The sequence below is a fragment of the Manacus vitellinus genome, unplaced genomic scaffold (genome assembly GCF_001715985.3).
Source record: "Manacus vitellinus isolate BGI_N305 unplaced genomic scaffold, ASM171598v3 scaffold_25_pilon, whole genome shotgun sequence".
Lineage (NCBI taxonomy): Eukaryota > Metazoa > Chordata > Aves > Passeriformes > Pipridae > Manacus > Manacus vitellinus.
Genome location: NW_021939882.1, coordinates 2,198,999 through 2,214,025, shown reverse-complemented (window position 1 = coordinate 2,214,025; position 15,027 = coordinate 2,198,999). Strand labels below are relative to the sequence as shown.

Sequence of the window (15,027 nt, the reverse complement as noted above, 5' to 3'; positions counted from 1 at the left end):
TAATTCAAAAATACATCTAGCAAATTGACAGTAGGAATTAAACTTGAAAGAGGACAGTGTGAAGGAGGGAGAACTTTGTATGCTTAAGCAGTAGAGATTAGAGATGTCTTTCAGCTCAGTTGCAGTTATTTTGAAAGCAGAAGTCTTTCCCCCCAGGTAGGGAAGCTTGGCAGAATGAAAGCAAAACCCTGGTACTGCTGTTTCTCCTCTCGCAGCTTCCCTCCCCTGCCCCTCCAGAAGGGCTTACAAGGTCAGTGAGCTTATTGTGAGCACATGGAGTTCACACTGACCTAGAGATGTTACTAGCCTTGATTTGGTTCCTCTGTTTTGCTAAGCCTAGCTCCTGGTTTCAGGAAGAGTTGTGAAATGCAAACATTAGTGGAGATTGTTCCAAAACAGGGCATAAGCACTTGGGTTTAGTACCACGTATTGTGGCTTTTGGATATAAGCTGACATAGATGGTGAACAAGGGTCTGTTTTCAAATAATACACAGCAGTATTTTTCCTTACTGCAAAATGATGAGTGAGAATTGTTCTTATACAGGTAATGTGCCTTTTGCCCCATGCTGTTTCCTCTGGGATCAAGGATACAACTTCCAGTGACTCTGATAGGAGCAGCTATAATGGAGTGGTCTGCCCTAGAAATACCACCCTCCAAATCTCTGGGTGTAGGGGGGAGATGTGATTGTGTCCCCACCAATTATTAAAGAGAATTTAGTTGTTAATTATCTCTCACTTGCAAGCTTCAGTGATAATTTTGAGCAACTGTCTCGGGGCGTTATGAAGTTACTGAAGTCTCAGCTGCTGACCTGGCTGTTCTCCTGTTGCTATTCTTGGCCAGTAATTCCTCTTGACAGTATAAATATTGTTGTTCTAAAAGCCATTGGGGACCTTTGATTGCTTTTTTTGTGTGGATTGGGATGAAATAGTGTAGCTGGACTTCAGCTGAGGTGGGGATGGTAAAGAAAAAGTGAGATGACTTTTGGTTTGTCCTCTATATGACTTATTTCTGGGACTTCGTATTAATCTGATTCTGCATGTGTTTAGGGTTTACAGCTCACTAATCTGTGAAGTGAAAGCATGCACAGTTTGAAAAGGGTAACTCTAGTGACCCAGCAAAAGACACGGAAGAGCCTGGTTTCATAACAGAGATGTCCTAGTTACAGCCGTCGAAATATGCTGGATGTTGATAACTGTGTTCTGGAAAGATAAAGTATTAAAATACGCTTTTTCCTGAAGGGGATAATCAGCTTGATTCTGAAATGCTGTGTCGCGTTTCCAGGGCAGCTGGTGGTGTGTACACTCTGCTCCTGCGTCATGAAAACCAAGCAGATCTGGCTGTTCTCTGCCCACATGCTCCCTCTCCTGGCACGGCTCTGCCTCGTCCCGCTGGAAACCATCGTCATCATCAACAAGTTCGCCATGATTTTCACTGGTTTGGAAGTTCTCTACTTTCTGGCATCAAATCTTCTGGTGCCCTATAACTTGGCGAAATCTGCATACAGAGAGCTTGTCCAGGTAAGATGGCGAATGTAACAATTTTATTTTCCTTTTCCTGAGCCTTTTTTGCAGGAAGAAATAAAGTAGTACTTTGGCTGTCTTCTGTGCACCTGTGTGCGTGTGTGTGTGCTAACTCATGCTTTCTTAGCAATCTGAATGTGCTCTGATCCGTGGCATCTTCTTTCTGTAATTTTATGATAGCTTTGTATTAGCCTGATTTACGCTGCTGGCCAGCTGAGCATGTCCACTGTGCTTGGACATTGATTATTCCTTCCCAAATCCAGGCTAAAAGATAAGATCGTGCCAGAATGGAATACATTTAAAGCCTCATTAAATGAGCAAGGAAATCCCTGTGCATTCACTGTTCATTTCAAGAAATGCCTTCTGTATGAAAAGTGTGTGTAATTATAGAAGTGTTAAATAGGGAGTAACACTGAAGGTGATTTTGACTCTTAATAATCACTGACTTAGTGATTTGTAACTTGCACAGTGATTTGAAAGGTATTTTCTTTAGAACAGCAGCATTGCTGAGACCTTGAGCAAAAGGTGGCAGAAACAGAGAAGACTGATCTGACATGTGTCCATTTTGTTAATGCTGATACATGCTTAGTTGAAAATTTACTTTCTCAGTGCTACAAAAACATCACAGGTCATGTTTTTTTATATAAAGTATATAGGTTTATACATCCTTTTATATATTTCAACATAAAAAGATTTATGCTTGCTTGACTTTTGACTGACTCACTGTTTCAGCTCTCACCACTGGCTGGATTTTTTTCAAACCAAGACACTGTTTTTTTTTCCTTCTGCTCTTTGGTCCAGAAGTAATCTGAAAACTAACTTGTTAAACTCTTTCAAAGCCTTCTTTAAAGCTCTTGTTTGCTGTCATATCTGTCATGTGCAAACAAAAACTTGGCAGCAGTAGGTGCCTGGTGTGCCAAGGTCTCAGCCTGTCATGTTGATCATTGATGTGTGGTTATTTATTTTGTATGTAGTCGGTCTTTAGAGCAGGATTATCCTTCCGTGTTTGTACAGCACCTAGCATGGTCTGACCTCATCCATGGAATCATAGACTTGTTTAGGTTGGAAAAGAACTCGAGATCATCAAGTCCAACAGCTAACCCAGCACTGCCAAGGCCACCACTAAAATATGTTCCTAAGAGCTGCATCTACACATCTTTTAAATCCCTCCAGGGGTGGTGACTTCACCACTGCCCTTGGCAGCCTGTTCCAGCGCTTGACCACCCTTTCAGGGAAGAAATTTTTTCTAATATCCAATCAAAATCTTCCCTGGCTTGTAGATTTGATGATAAAAACTAATTCAGGAGCTAACTGGCAAAGCTTCAATATCCTGTTTTCCAGGGAGAATAGGAAAATCTTGCTTACTCTTTATTTAGAGGGTTAACTTTTGGGGTAATATTTGCATGTCTTTGTACAGTTCAGAGCCTTGAAACAGGTTGGAACCAGCACTTCCATTTTCCACGTGCATGAATGGATACACAGTTTAACTTCCTGAAGTCAAATTCAGATTGGATGTGGATTTGAGACTTGTATCTATTTTTTATTAGACACATTAGACACACTGGTATCTTACCAGTGTTTTAATTGCAAATACATTCCAGGTTGAGGGGGGAAATAGTTGTTTCTTGCTCATTTGTTTTGTTTGGTTTGTTTGTCAGAATTCTAAATATTGTTGTTACCGAGTTTTCCTCCTCATCTCTAGGATTGCTTGTCTCCCCCTTGCTCCATCACAGTGTTTCATATCTTTCAATGCTGGACTGTATTACAGTGTCATCATCATGAGGAAGAAATATTCCTTGTGCTTGGCCTTTGGACACTGATCATACTCTTTCTCCTGACTTTTTGTGCAGAAGGCATGAAGATTTTTTTCCTTGGGAATACAGAAAAAATGATAGAAACTTTATAACATGTCACTGGGTTTATAAGAGTATTGGATGCTGCTTTTGTAAATGCATGGAGTAGAGTTGGAATGAAGTTATGTGTGAGTAGGTTTTGACTTGTATTGAGAATATGGGAAAGCAGGATTTTTGTTTTTCAAGAGCTCGCTGCTCTTTGCCTGTGTTCCTGAAACAGAGCAGAAAATATATTGGCTAATACTGTGGTCGTGTAACTGGGTGCAACTCCACTACAAATCAAGCTTAGTGTGCATATTCCAGAGGCGGATATTGGCATTCTGTCTGGAATATTTTCCTAGTTGTATTCCATTGCTACAACTTTGAGCAGTTGTTAATTTTCAGTGGGTCCTTTGTCGTGGTGTTTGAGAGTTTACTGCTGTTTTAGGCTGGATTTGATTGTGATTGTCAGTGTCAAAGCTTGGTGAATATTGGGATGTTAAACACTGAGACAGCCCTAACAAGTGGACTGTTAGTGTATGTTAGACTGTGCCTGAGGGTATAATTTAAAAGCAGGCCCAGACCCTTGGCTGGCTGTTTGCAGCAGAAGATGCCAGAAATGCCTCATGGTTATGAATCTACATTATAAGCATAGCATGACCCTTTTCTGATGTGGTGGAGCCCTCTGCCAGGAGCTGCACAGGATTGCTTGCATTGGTCCCAGGCCAGAGGAGTCTCCCCCGGGCAGGTGCACTTCCTTCATAAGTCTGTGGGCAAAGCTGAGCACGGGAGCTTGGCACTGCACCACTGCCAGCAGCAATTGCTTGTCCATCAGCCCCTGTACGTACTGCAGCATGTCCCATTAATGGGATATCCCTCATGCTTACCATGAAAGACTAAGTAGGCAGCATTTTTAGCATTTGCTAAAATTTCCTTGCCATTATGGCTTGTATGTCACTGTGGGGGAAGCAGGTGATGAGGAATCAGTAGTTTTGAGTGCTTTCCTTTAGACCTTTTGTAATAAGCCCAGCTATATGAAGTTCCAGCTTCTTGGAAATTACTGCATTGTAACTTAGTCTTTGCAATACAAAAGAAGTAATTTGAGCTTCAGAGTCTTCTGAAATAAGTCTTAAGCATGAATTTCTAAACACTTGGTGGATTAGGTACGCGTTCCTTTTTGAGATACTTACACATAAAATGTCTGAGGTATTAAGTTTTTTTCTTAAAAACCGGTCTGCAAAGTAGATTTACTTTGCTGTTGTGAATATATTGTTGACTGTCCTTTTGTCGTCAAATCCCAGATGCTATGATCCAATAACAAATTGCCTTTTTGTGTCTTGTCCAGGTGGTGGAGGTGTACGGGCTCCTGGCGCTGGGAATGTCTCTGTGGAACCAACTGGTTGTCCCAGTGCTTTTCATGGTGTTCTGGCTTGTTTTATTTGCTCTTCAGATCTATTCCTATTTCAGTACACGGGACCAGCCTGCCTCGAGAGAGAGGCTCCTCTTCCTCTTCTTGACCAGGTAATTGACTTATCTGCAAATAATTAGTTTTCTCTGTTGACTGTCTATTGAAGTGAATGTTGGTGCTCTTTGAAAGATGAGATATGTATATTGGTTTTATTGCACTTGGATACCCATGAAATATTTGTCCTTACTACAGTGACCATGTATACAAAATCTGCTAAGCTTGTCCTACAAAGGCATGGATCCCATTCAGAACACGCAGCATTAGCAGAACTGTGGAAGAGTTCTCAAAGAAAGCAAAATATTCCTCTGAGAAGGGAATAGCTATAATTAGAGCATTGGTCCAGAAGTTGTTTTCAGTATATAAATTGGTTTTAAGTCTGAGATGTTTCAGCTGAAGTTCAGTCCAAGTGATATTTTATTCATGCTCATGTTGCTTTCTGAGCCTTGTATGTTTTATCATTTCGGTGTGGGACACATTCTTGAGCTCATCTAAGCAACCAAAGCACCCAAGTCTCAAAGTTAAAACAAACAGGATTTGCTGTTTAAAACTGTTCTGTGTCTGTCATTTTCCTTGTTCATCTCAAAATCTTTTCCATGGATTTGTAACTGCTGTGATTTTTGGGAAACCATGAAGAGTTCAGCTCTTTGGGACAATTTATAAACTTGTGCTTGACACATAAACATAATAAAGCTCCTCAGGCTTCTCTTTGAGCTCTTAAGCTCCTCTGGGACCCTTACATAGTAGATCAAGTTTAAGAAGAGTCCTAAAATGACTCAAACAAAAAAATATTGGACATCAGGCAGAAAAGCCAGGATTCTTAATTTCTAATCATTTCTTTTGAAGCAAACCTTAGAATTCCTCAAATATTCTACAGAAATAACTCTTTAAGTACTGTATTTCTCACTACCTTGACCTGCAGGAACATTTAAAAACTTTTTCAGCCCCCCTTGGCTTGGTAAACAGGCAGGATTTGGAGGGTTACCGGAAGCACTGTACATTGTATATGTAAACACATCAATGTTTTCTGCTGTGAATTGCTTTCAGAGGAGATTTCCGGTTTAAGTAGTCACTAAAAGAGACAAAGTAAATGCCTCTTGGATGAGCTTTGTTTATTTTTGAAGCATATGCTTCCTCAAACTCCTTTGTCAGAGCACTGGACTGCTTCACTCATCAGTTGGTTAATTAGCAGGACATGTTTTTGGCCACGGCACTTTCTCTCCTCACAAGACTGCTGTCCTGAGGAACAAATGAAGATTTTTTTTTTTCTTTTTTTTAAATGAATGAGGTGTCAGTGTGTTACCTTGGATTATATATGTGAGGATTTCCAGATGTGTAACCCCTGACAACAGCTGGGTTTTTACCTGGCAGTGGCAGTGCTGTGTTTCAGAAGCCGAAGCACATTCAAATATCGCAGTGCCAGGACCAGCAGAAGAGCAGCCCGAAGGTGAGGGAGCTGAAGTGGTGCAGCTCTTCTCAACACCGTCAGATGTAGTCTGGGGTGTCAGTCTTTGGGGTTCCACTGCTGTAGTAACAGAGAGGAAGAAGCCTCCTGAGCGGGAGTGTCCTCCACTCTCTTATTCTGCTGCTTCTGGCTCAGCCATTAGAAATTCAGACAAGTCTTGCCTACCTGAACCTGGTGTGAATGCTGCCAAACAGCCCCCAGTCTCCCAACAGGACTTACTAGTTTGATGTTTGTTTGTGTTACTGTGTGTATGAGGAGAATGTGCCTAAGTGAATCCCTGTGCTCTCACTCTGTGTTTGTGGTGCTGGCTGATGTTCCAGCGAGTCAGCTGGGTGGGATTGCCTGTGGTTCTGATCGCCCAGTGACAGCAGGACAGTGCCACCACGTGGCACCGCGCTGAGGGGACTGCAGGAATGTCACAGCACAGCCCTGGCTCCAGTGGGGAGCTGGGATGAACTTATGTCTTGGAAAGAAGTAATAGAATACATCTCATCTTTTTCTTCTGTTGGAGGATTTAACAGTGGTGTAGAGCTTTGAATATTTTCATTAAACCAATCCAGTTTTGCTTTGAAACCAACTTGAACAGTTAACAGGACATGGGGAGAGCTCATCACACTGTTTTTAATTGATCAACCTTTCCTTTCTGTTTCTTTTCCCCTCTCCCCTCCCAGTATTGCCGAATGCTGTAGCACTCCGTACTCACTGCTGGGATTGGTCTTCACAGTCTCTTTTGTTGCTTTGGGAGTTCTGACTCTCTGCAAGTTTTACTTGCAGGGTTACCGAGCATTCATGAATGATCCTGCTATGAACAGGTAAGTGCCACAGTGTGCCTTGGGTTGAGAAAAAAAACAGACTGAAAAGGGATTTATATAGAAATATGTGGGTGGCATTGCAGTTTTTTCACTTTTGAACTCTTAGGTATCCTTGACTGGCTTTTTGTTTGCCAGTCTATGTGTGTGTATTGGAAGGATTTGAGGTGAAAATACTTTTTTACAGACTTCTTGGGAGATGATTCATTTCTCCAACAGGTTCAGGGCCGTTAGTTGGGATTTACAATTGCACAGTTTGATTGTCTTAATGCTTTCATTTTCATGAGTCACTGAAAAATTTTCACAAGCATTAATAATATGAACACTTCTTATTTTCATTTCCTCATCTCCCCTGTAGCCACATATGAAACATTACTACTCTATGAGGTTTAAATTGCTTGTAAATAGCCAAAATATAGAAATTGCCTTTTCTCATGCTTGTCCAAACTTGTCTGGTATGAAATTGGGATCCTAGATCTGACAGTGCCTTTGTCAGTTACTCCAGCCCTTAACTCTATAGAAGGTTTCAGATCATATGCAAAAGAATGTTTTATGTTTTGGATTCCAAGATGGGATTCCTAGGTATAAATTTGGGCTACCTAGGAATAGTCTACATTTGGTAAAGCATATACTTCTGGGTGATGTGTTTGACTGTGTCAAACAGTGATATTAAAGTCAATCTGAGGTTCCAAGCCAGAAAGAAGTGGACAGTTGTATTTGGTTTAGGTACAAGGGGAATAAACTGAAAAATGGCAAAATTGCTAATTTGCCTAAACTGGGCACCTGGTGGGGTGTTAAAACAAGGGCCAAAGGACAGACAAGAGAGTGGTGATGGGGAAATATAACAAGTAGAGAGGGTCTTCCTGGTGGTCTAGGAATGAGGCTGACTGGTGCCCAGATATAGACAGGACAGGGCTGTGTAGGCAACACTGGGGCTGGGGGGTTCCTCCTCTTAAGATGCAACCTGGGTCCTTAAAATGCTTTGTACTGGATGATGTCTGAGCTGGATGTAGCCCAGATGCTGCTTGTCAAGAAATCTGCTGGTTTCTAACCCAAACTCTTCAGCATTTCTGGAAACATTCCCCTCTGGTTAGAGCCTTAGCAGGGACGTCGGTGAAACCTAAAACCAGGGACATGTGAAAGGTTGGGACAGAAACAGCTTATTTCCTGGTGTTTCTAGATGTACTTTTGAACCAACATTGACACACAGATGTGATTAATTGTTCTTTTGACTGTGTTGATCTGCAGGGGAATGACTGAAGGAGTCACACTCCTGATCCTGGCTGTGCAGACAGGTTTGATAGAGCTCCAAGTTGTGCATCGGGCGTTTCTGCTCAGTATTATTCTTTTCATTGTGGTGGCATCCATACTTCAGTCCATGCTGGAAATTGCTGATCCCATTGTCTTGGCATTGGGAGCCTCAAGGGACAAGTAAGACACTGGTTTCCTAAACTGAAAGTTACTCAATGCTCTTTTAGGAGGTGATAAACTAGTAATTGATGGTCTAATTTGGCTTTTTAGTAGCTTGTAAAGTTACCCTGTTTTTTTCTGTATGCAGATTTCTTTCTAGTCTAAATTCTCTAGTTTTTCCCTCTCTATCTTACCCCCCTCAAGGGCACACACTAATACTTTTCACCATACTCTGCGCTGACAAACAGGGCTGACTTTGGTCAGCTGCTCCTGCTCAGGACTGTGTCCATCCAAGCTGTGCAAGACCACACTGCTCTGCAGCTGCTGGCTACCCACTCCCTGTGTAAAACTGCTCATTGGTTACTCTCCTTAGCAGGAGTGTCAGTGCACTGTGGTCTCAGTTAAGCAATCCAGGACTGTGCTCTCCCCACCCACACTCCATTGTGCAGATTTGCAAATGGTTTTTCTTAACCTCTGCTGTAGTTGGGTGGGTATCCCTCTAATGCAGTGATCTCACACAGCTATTGAGGGTGAGAAGTTTCTAGGAGTGACCCTGTATTAGATATTGTAAAATCTATTCCTTTGGTGAGGCTATGATCTCAAAATGATAGGGTTTACTGGCACAAAGTAAGAGGCAGAAGGTTTGCATTAGTGTCCCACATGTTCTGATCATGTGGGTTAGTTTAATTTGTGTTTTGAAGAGCTGTTTTGGTGGTATCTGGTGTTTTCATGTTAATCTGTTTGTATGTTTGTTAATTGCTTTGGCTTTTTCCCTTTCCGTAACCTGTAAGTGAAGAAATGAAAAGAGGTTTGTTTATGTGTAGTTTGTTTAGCTTGGAGGCTACTTGTAGCCAATGTGTTCTGTCTGCAGCAACCTTAACTTCCAATATAGTAACAGAGAGAAAGGGAGTAGAGGCAGGATATAAGCATCTGCCCAACTTAAACAAGCATTCTGTGGTGACAGTGAGTTTAATTCTTTTGCCAAATCTCCCAGGCAGTTCTAAATTATCTAGGATTGGGATAAATTCCATTTCAGCTCTTACTTTCTCCCTCACCCACAGACACAGAATTTCAGACCTCAGAGTAGCATTGTGATGTTTCTTCAGACTAAATGATTAACCAATTTGTGCTGCTGTCCTGTCCCCCAATAGTTTCACTTTTTCTGCACCTCATTTCCAGAGCTAAATGAGATTGAAACAAAACCTGAGGAACAAGTAGAGGTAGTATAGTAAATTACTCAAGATATTCTGAAAGCCTTCACAAGTGGGTGACTGTAAAAAGATTGATGGTGTGTTTAGGCTGGGGAGGAGATTAGGAAGAAGTAAATGACAGAAGCAGAGAAAGGACTGGCAGAGATGAATGTTCAAGTCCTGCTACCTTTCTTCTTTTGTGATCTCTGAATTGGGGAATATACTTCTAAAGGCAGTAGGGTTAAATCTGGTGATGGAAGGAAATAGCATTGCCCCACACGTATTAGCAAAAAGATACAAAAGAGTTGCAAGAATTATATAATCTAGATACCTCTTATTTATTTAGAGAAGTGTCCAAACAGTTACAGGACTTTCATCTGAAACACTCAGTATATCAGATACTTTTTTTGTCTAACCACTGACTTGATCCAGTATGACAGTTACTGTAAGTGAATTTTTGCCCATAATTTTTGTCTCTATTGAAAACAGCAAAGGTCAGATGAGAGGGAACTTTCCATAGTTGTAGGCTTGCATGAAAGATGGGAATGAGATTGTGCCCAAGTAAAATAGAAACTCTTTTCAACAAGTTAAAGCCTGGAGCAAACATCTGACAGACCTACATCCAGCAGGCAGTCTGTTCTTATTCTGACAGTCAAATCTGACTTGAAAAATAAAACCCTATTGTGTTGTTTGCAGGAGTCTGTGGAAGCACTTCCGAGCAGTCAGCCTCTGTCTGTTCTTACTCGTGTTCCCTGCATACATGGCCTACATGATTTGTCAGTTTTTCCACATGGATTTCTGGCTGTTGATCATTATCTCCAGCAGTATTTTAACCTCTCTTCAGGTAAGAACGTTAGCCCTGTGAAGCATTAACTGCGATCCTGTTACTCTGAGGGGGGAAATGCTTGATGAGAAAAGAGGAGGGATGATAGAAGGGCAGAATTACAAAAGATGATATAAAATCTCTTTCTTTATACTGTATCTGAGGCTAAGGAGCTCCTGGTGTGAGCTGAGAACATAGGTGAATAGAAGTCTATTTCAAAATGTAACTCCAGAAGGCTTTTGAGGGTGTAACGATTATAGGAAAAAGGTTTTTCCCCAAGTACTCATTTGTGTCATTACTTAGCTGCAGATCTTTGAAAGCAATTTGATGTTCAAAACACATCAGTGTAAATAGAGGAAATGTTTTGTATTGTATTTGTTGTAACTTGATTTTTTTAATTATTACATTTATAAAAGTGTCCCTCATGATGCTCAGAACTTTTGTTAAATCAACTAAGCTGTGCTCTGGACTAAGGAAGGTACAGAAGGGAAGGTACTTGGGAACAAGCTTAAATGCTTTACAAGAAAGAGTGACTTTTATTTGTCTCGAAGTTCAGCAACAGTTTCACTACTTTGGGGCTTGGATGCCCTCTGTCCAGTTTGGGGTATTGTGTGTACAGAACTCAGTGGACAATGCTGAATGATCCCAGTTCAGGATTGAATGCTGACCTCGTGGCCTTCAACTGTGTTACAGGTGCTTGGGACACTCTTCATTTATGTTTTGTTTATGGTGGAGGAGTTCAGAAAAGAGCCTGTAGAAAACATGGACGATGTGATTTATTACGTGAACGGCACGTACCGGCTGCTGGAGTTCCTGGTCGCGCTCTGCGTGGTGGCCTACGGGGTCTCAGAAACCATCTTTGGTGAATGGACCGTGATGGGTTCTGTGATCATCTTCATTCACTCCTACTACAATGTGTGGCTGCGGGCCCAGCTGGGCTGGAAAAGTTTCCTTCTTCGAAGAGACGCTGTGAATAAGATAAAATCACTGCCCGTGGCCACGAAAGAGCAGCTGGAGCAGCACAATGATATCTGTGCCATCTGCTACCAGGTAGGAATGGAAGTGTCAAAATATTGACTTGAATTGAATTACCTCCAGACTATCAAATTCAGTCTGCAACTAGTAAAATAAGTTACTTGAATTATGTTTAATGAATAATAGTGTCCTCAGTAAGTTACTGGAATTACCCAGTTTTCTGCCTTGTGAAAATTGATTTGGAGCACTGTCACTGAATAGGCTTTATGAATGAGGAGATTGCTTTGAACAGATTTGTTTAAACTGTCATTCTTATTTCTCCAGTTACACAACAAACTGTGTCCTTGAGCTGCTTTGACACCTCTTGTGTTTGGGTTGAGCTGGTCTCAGTAGCAGCAAATGTGCCCTTTCTTCATTAGTGGAAGATTTTGTTAGTGAAAGACAATGTATTCTCAGTGGCTGATTTGTTATTATTCTGTAGAAGCAGCTCAGTCTCTGCAGTCATTGCTACTTTATGTGCAGTGTCAGTTTTGTAGCAGAAACCTAATTATCAAAAGGTTAAGGGTCTTGCTAGTGTAAGCCAGCAGATGTAAGGACCTCAGACATTAATGCTGAAAGTAATATCTTTATCACACTTCTGGCTCCAAAGTCTCTTACTCTTGAATACAAATAGTAGTTATATGTGACAGTGAAGGAATCACCCTAAGATTAGTAGTGTGCAATTAGAGTATGATTGGAGTGACACTAAGCTTGATACAAATTCTTTGAATCTGCCAGATTGAACAACTGTGTTTGAAACACCAGACTATGTAGGTCTCAGCTGACAGAGTTTAGGGTGTCACTTAATTCCTGGTGTGATATTGTTATGTTGTATCTGTAATTGTGCTGTTTTGTCTTGCACAATTGTTTCTTGAGCCAGCCAATCCTGTGACTCTTATCCTGCAAAAGCATGTGTTTAATTATACCTTATAAACAAAGATTTTTTTACCTAATTTCTAATGCCTGTAGTATAAAAAGCCAGACCCGTCCCGTGTTTGAACTGTGTGTGTGTCAAAGAATCATTAAGGTTGGAAAAGACCTCCAAGACCATAGAGTCCAACCTTTGACAGATCCCCACCTTATCAACTAGACCATGGCACTGAGTGCGACATCCAGTCATGCCTTGAACACTTCCAGGGATAATGACTCCATCACCTCCTTGGGCAGCCCCTTCCAATGCCTGACAACCCTTTGAGTGAAGAAATTCATCCTGATGTCCAATCTGAACCTCCCCTGGAACAACTTGAGCCCATGTCTTCTTCTGTTGCTTGTTACCTGGGAGAAGAGCCCGACCCCCACCTGGCTACAACCTCCTGTCAGGGAGTTGTAGAGAGCAAGAAGGTCCCCTCTGAGCCTCCTTTTCTCCAGGCTGCTCCTCATATGGAGGCTTGTTGGTATGAAGGAAGGAACCTTCTCTTGCTTGGCTGTGGACTGCTTCTGTCTCCTCCATGCCTGGTGGACCCGTTAGATGTGTGGGGCAAGAGGAGAGGAATGGGTTATAAATAATAAGATCTTTCTTTGTGTCTTTCAGGATATGAAAACTGCTGTAATCACACCATGTAGCCATTTTTTTCATGCGGGTTGTCTTAAGAAATGGCTGTACGTGCAAGAAACCTGCCCTCTGTGCCACTGCCAGCTGAAGAGCCCTTCACAGCTACCAGGACTGGGACCAGAGCCAGTGCAACAGCCAAATCCTCCTGCAGAGCAAAACACCAGGCCTGGAGACGCAGCTGAGCCGCCTGGTGCTGAATGTGACGATAGGCCAGGTGTGAAAGACAACCCGAGCAGGGACAAGGGCCAGGCTGCCGATGGACACGACAACCTGGAGGCCTCTGCCCATCCAGGGGGGTCTCACAGCATGGACAGTGACAAAAGCCCCTGTGAGGCCACCCAGGGAGCAGCTTGTGCTGCAGAACTAATTGCAACCCAGGAGGGATGGTCTGCTCGAGATCTAAGGGTTTGTGTCCAGCTCTGAGGCTACATTTCAGAGATCCACGTTTGACTCAGAAGAAAACCAGTCCTTCCACAGCTGTGAAAGAAGTGTAGCTATTATTGCTGGTCAAAATGTAATCTCCCATGCTGAATTTTATGGGCTGCTTGGTAGCAGTAACTCCAGTGAGATGTAGTAGAAATGACTCCAGAAGCTCTCTGAACTGTGGGCATAGGAAGGATGTCTGGAAATAAATAGCAGTGAAAAAGAGTGTTTTCAAGATGTAGGTGAGGGGTAAGAGAAGCGAAAGGTCTGTGAGAGGTTGTAGCCAGACAGACAGAACGCTGGCTTGGTTTTGGTCAGGAAGAGGGGTTGCATACAGCCGTGTCCCAGGGTCCTGAGGGGTGTTAAAGGCCGTGAGTTGCCAGTCTCTGACTGATGTGCAGCTTTGGTTGCTGACGTTTTTTTATGGCACGTAAGCAAAAATCAAAGATGTAACAGCAGTGATTGTACGAGAAGATGGAAGCACTCCTAATACGTCGTGTGTATGCTTTGGGTGTTCTTGGGGCAGTTGCATTTGAATTCATGTAATCTATAGTGACTCTTGACTTTTATGACGGAGTCGTCAGTATTTTGATGTATATGAAACTTTTGCTAATAATGGGCACAGTCTGGGCTGCATGAAGTAAACTAAAGCTCTAATGAACACTTTGACCTCTGCTGCCATGTGCAAGGAGGAAAGTGGGATGAGTTTTAGGGCATGGAGAGAAGCCTTGCTATACTGTGCTGTGTAATGTTTAATCCTTGCAGCTGAATTAAAACAGTATTAAACTCTGGCGATATTTGCACTTTGGGAATGAGTACATTATTGTGTATGATCAGACTCCGCAAATGCCACTTTTAAAGCTGTTAATAGGTTTGCACCTTTTTTTCTTTGACAAGGACATGTCCATACTTAAATTTTTACATTCATCATGGCTTCAAGTAGAACAAGGGACTGGGGTGGGGAAATAGGTGGGAGTAGGGGGCAGGCAATTTTTTTATGTGAATTTTGATATGAAGAGAAATTAGTCACTTATTTATACGATAGGCTTGACTCAAGTGTTTTTCAAAGTCGGTATTCCTAATGTGAAATGTGATACTATTTTATTTTTAGTAGTAAATTTGGATGTAGACTGACAGACATAGCTGAATGTCTTAATAAATTACATTTGAAGATTTTTACACCTGGTTATGTGATTCTTGCACTGAAATTCCATGAGTTGAGAGGTTGTTTTGCAGTAGTAGCCCTTTGTCCCCCTTGGAGATCAGTGAAACTCCCTATGCCTGTGTTCTCCCCCATTTCTGTTTCAGTGCTGTGTGTCCTGGTGGTAGCTCCTGGACTCCGCTGGTTCCTGCCAGCAGATCTTGGCCAACGAAGGCATGTTTGCTCCTGGAGGCTGTGCCTGCTGCTACTTAGCCCCAAACAAGGGGCTGTTTCCTTCTCACCTGACAGGATGGAAATGTCAGTTCCACTTTGGGTTTTTTTACATATTAATCAGAAATTTGGATTTACCGTGTGGTTCATT

At 42.1% G+C, this 15,027-nt stretch overlaps 1 protein-coding gene across 1 annotated transcript in view; it reads left to right on the top strand.

The window, feature by feature from the left end:
- Positions 1-14,683, top strand: part of RNF145 (ring finger protein 145) — a 48,037-nt gene extending 33,354 nt beyond the window's left edge. Inside the window, exons 5-11 of the mRNA XM_018073630.2 lie at positions 1,283-1,518; positions 4,699-4,874; positions 6,955-7,095; positions 8,341-8,523; positions 10,389-10,536; positions 11,209-11,565; positions 13,061-14,683. Coding sequence (XP_017929119.1) covers positions 1,283-1,518; positions 4,699-4,874; positions 6,955-7,095; positions 8,341-8,523; positions 10,389-10,536; positions 11,209-11,565; positions 13,061-13,504 — 1,685 coding nt within the window. The 3' untranslated portion in view covers positions 13,505-14,683. The remainder of the gene's footprint in view (positions 1-1,282; positions 1,519-4,698; positions 4,875-6,954; positions 7,096-8,340; positions 8,524-10,388; positions 10,537-11,208; positions 11,566-13,060) is intronic.
- Positions 14,684-15,027: the final 344 nt, after the last annotated feature.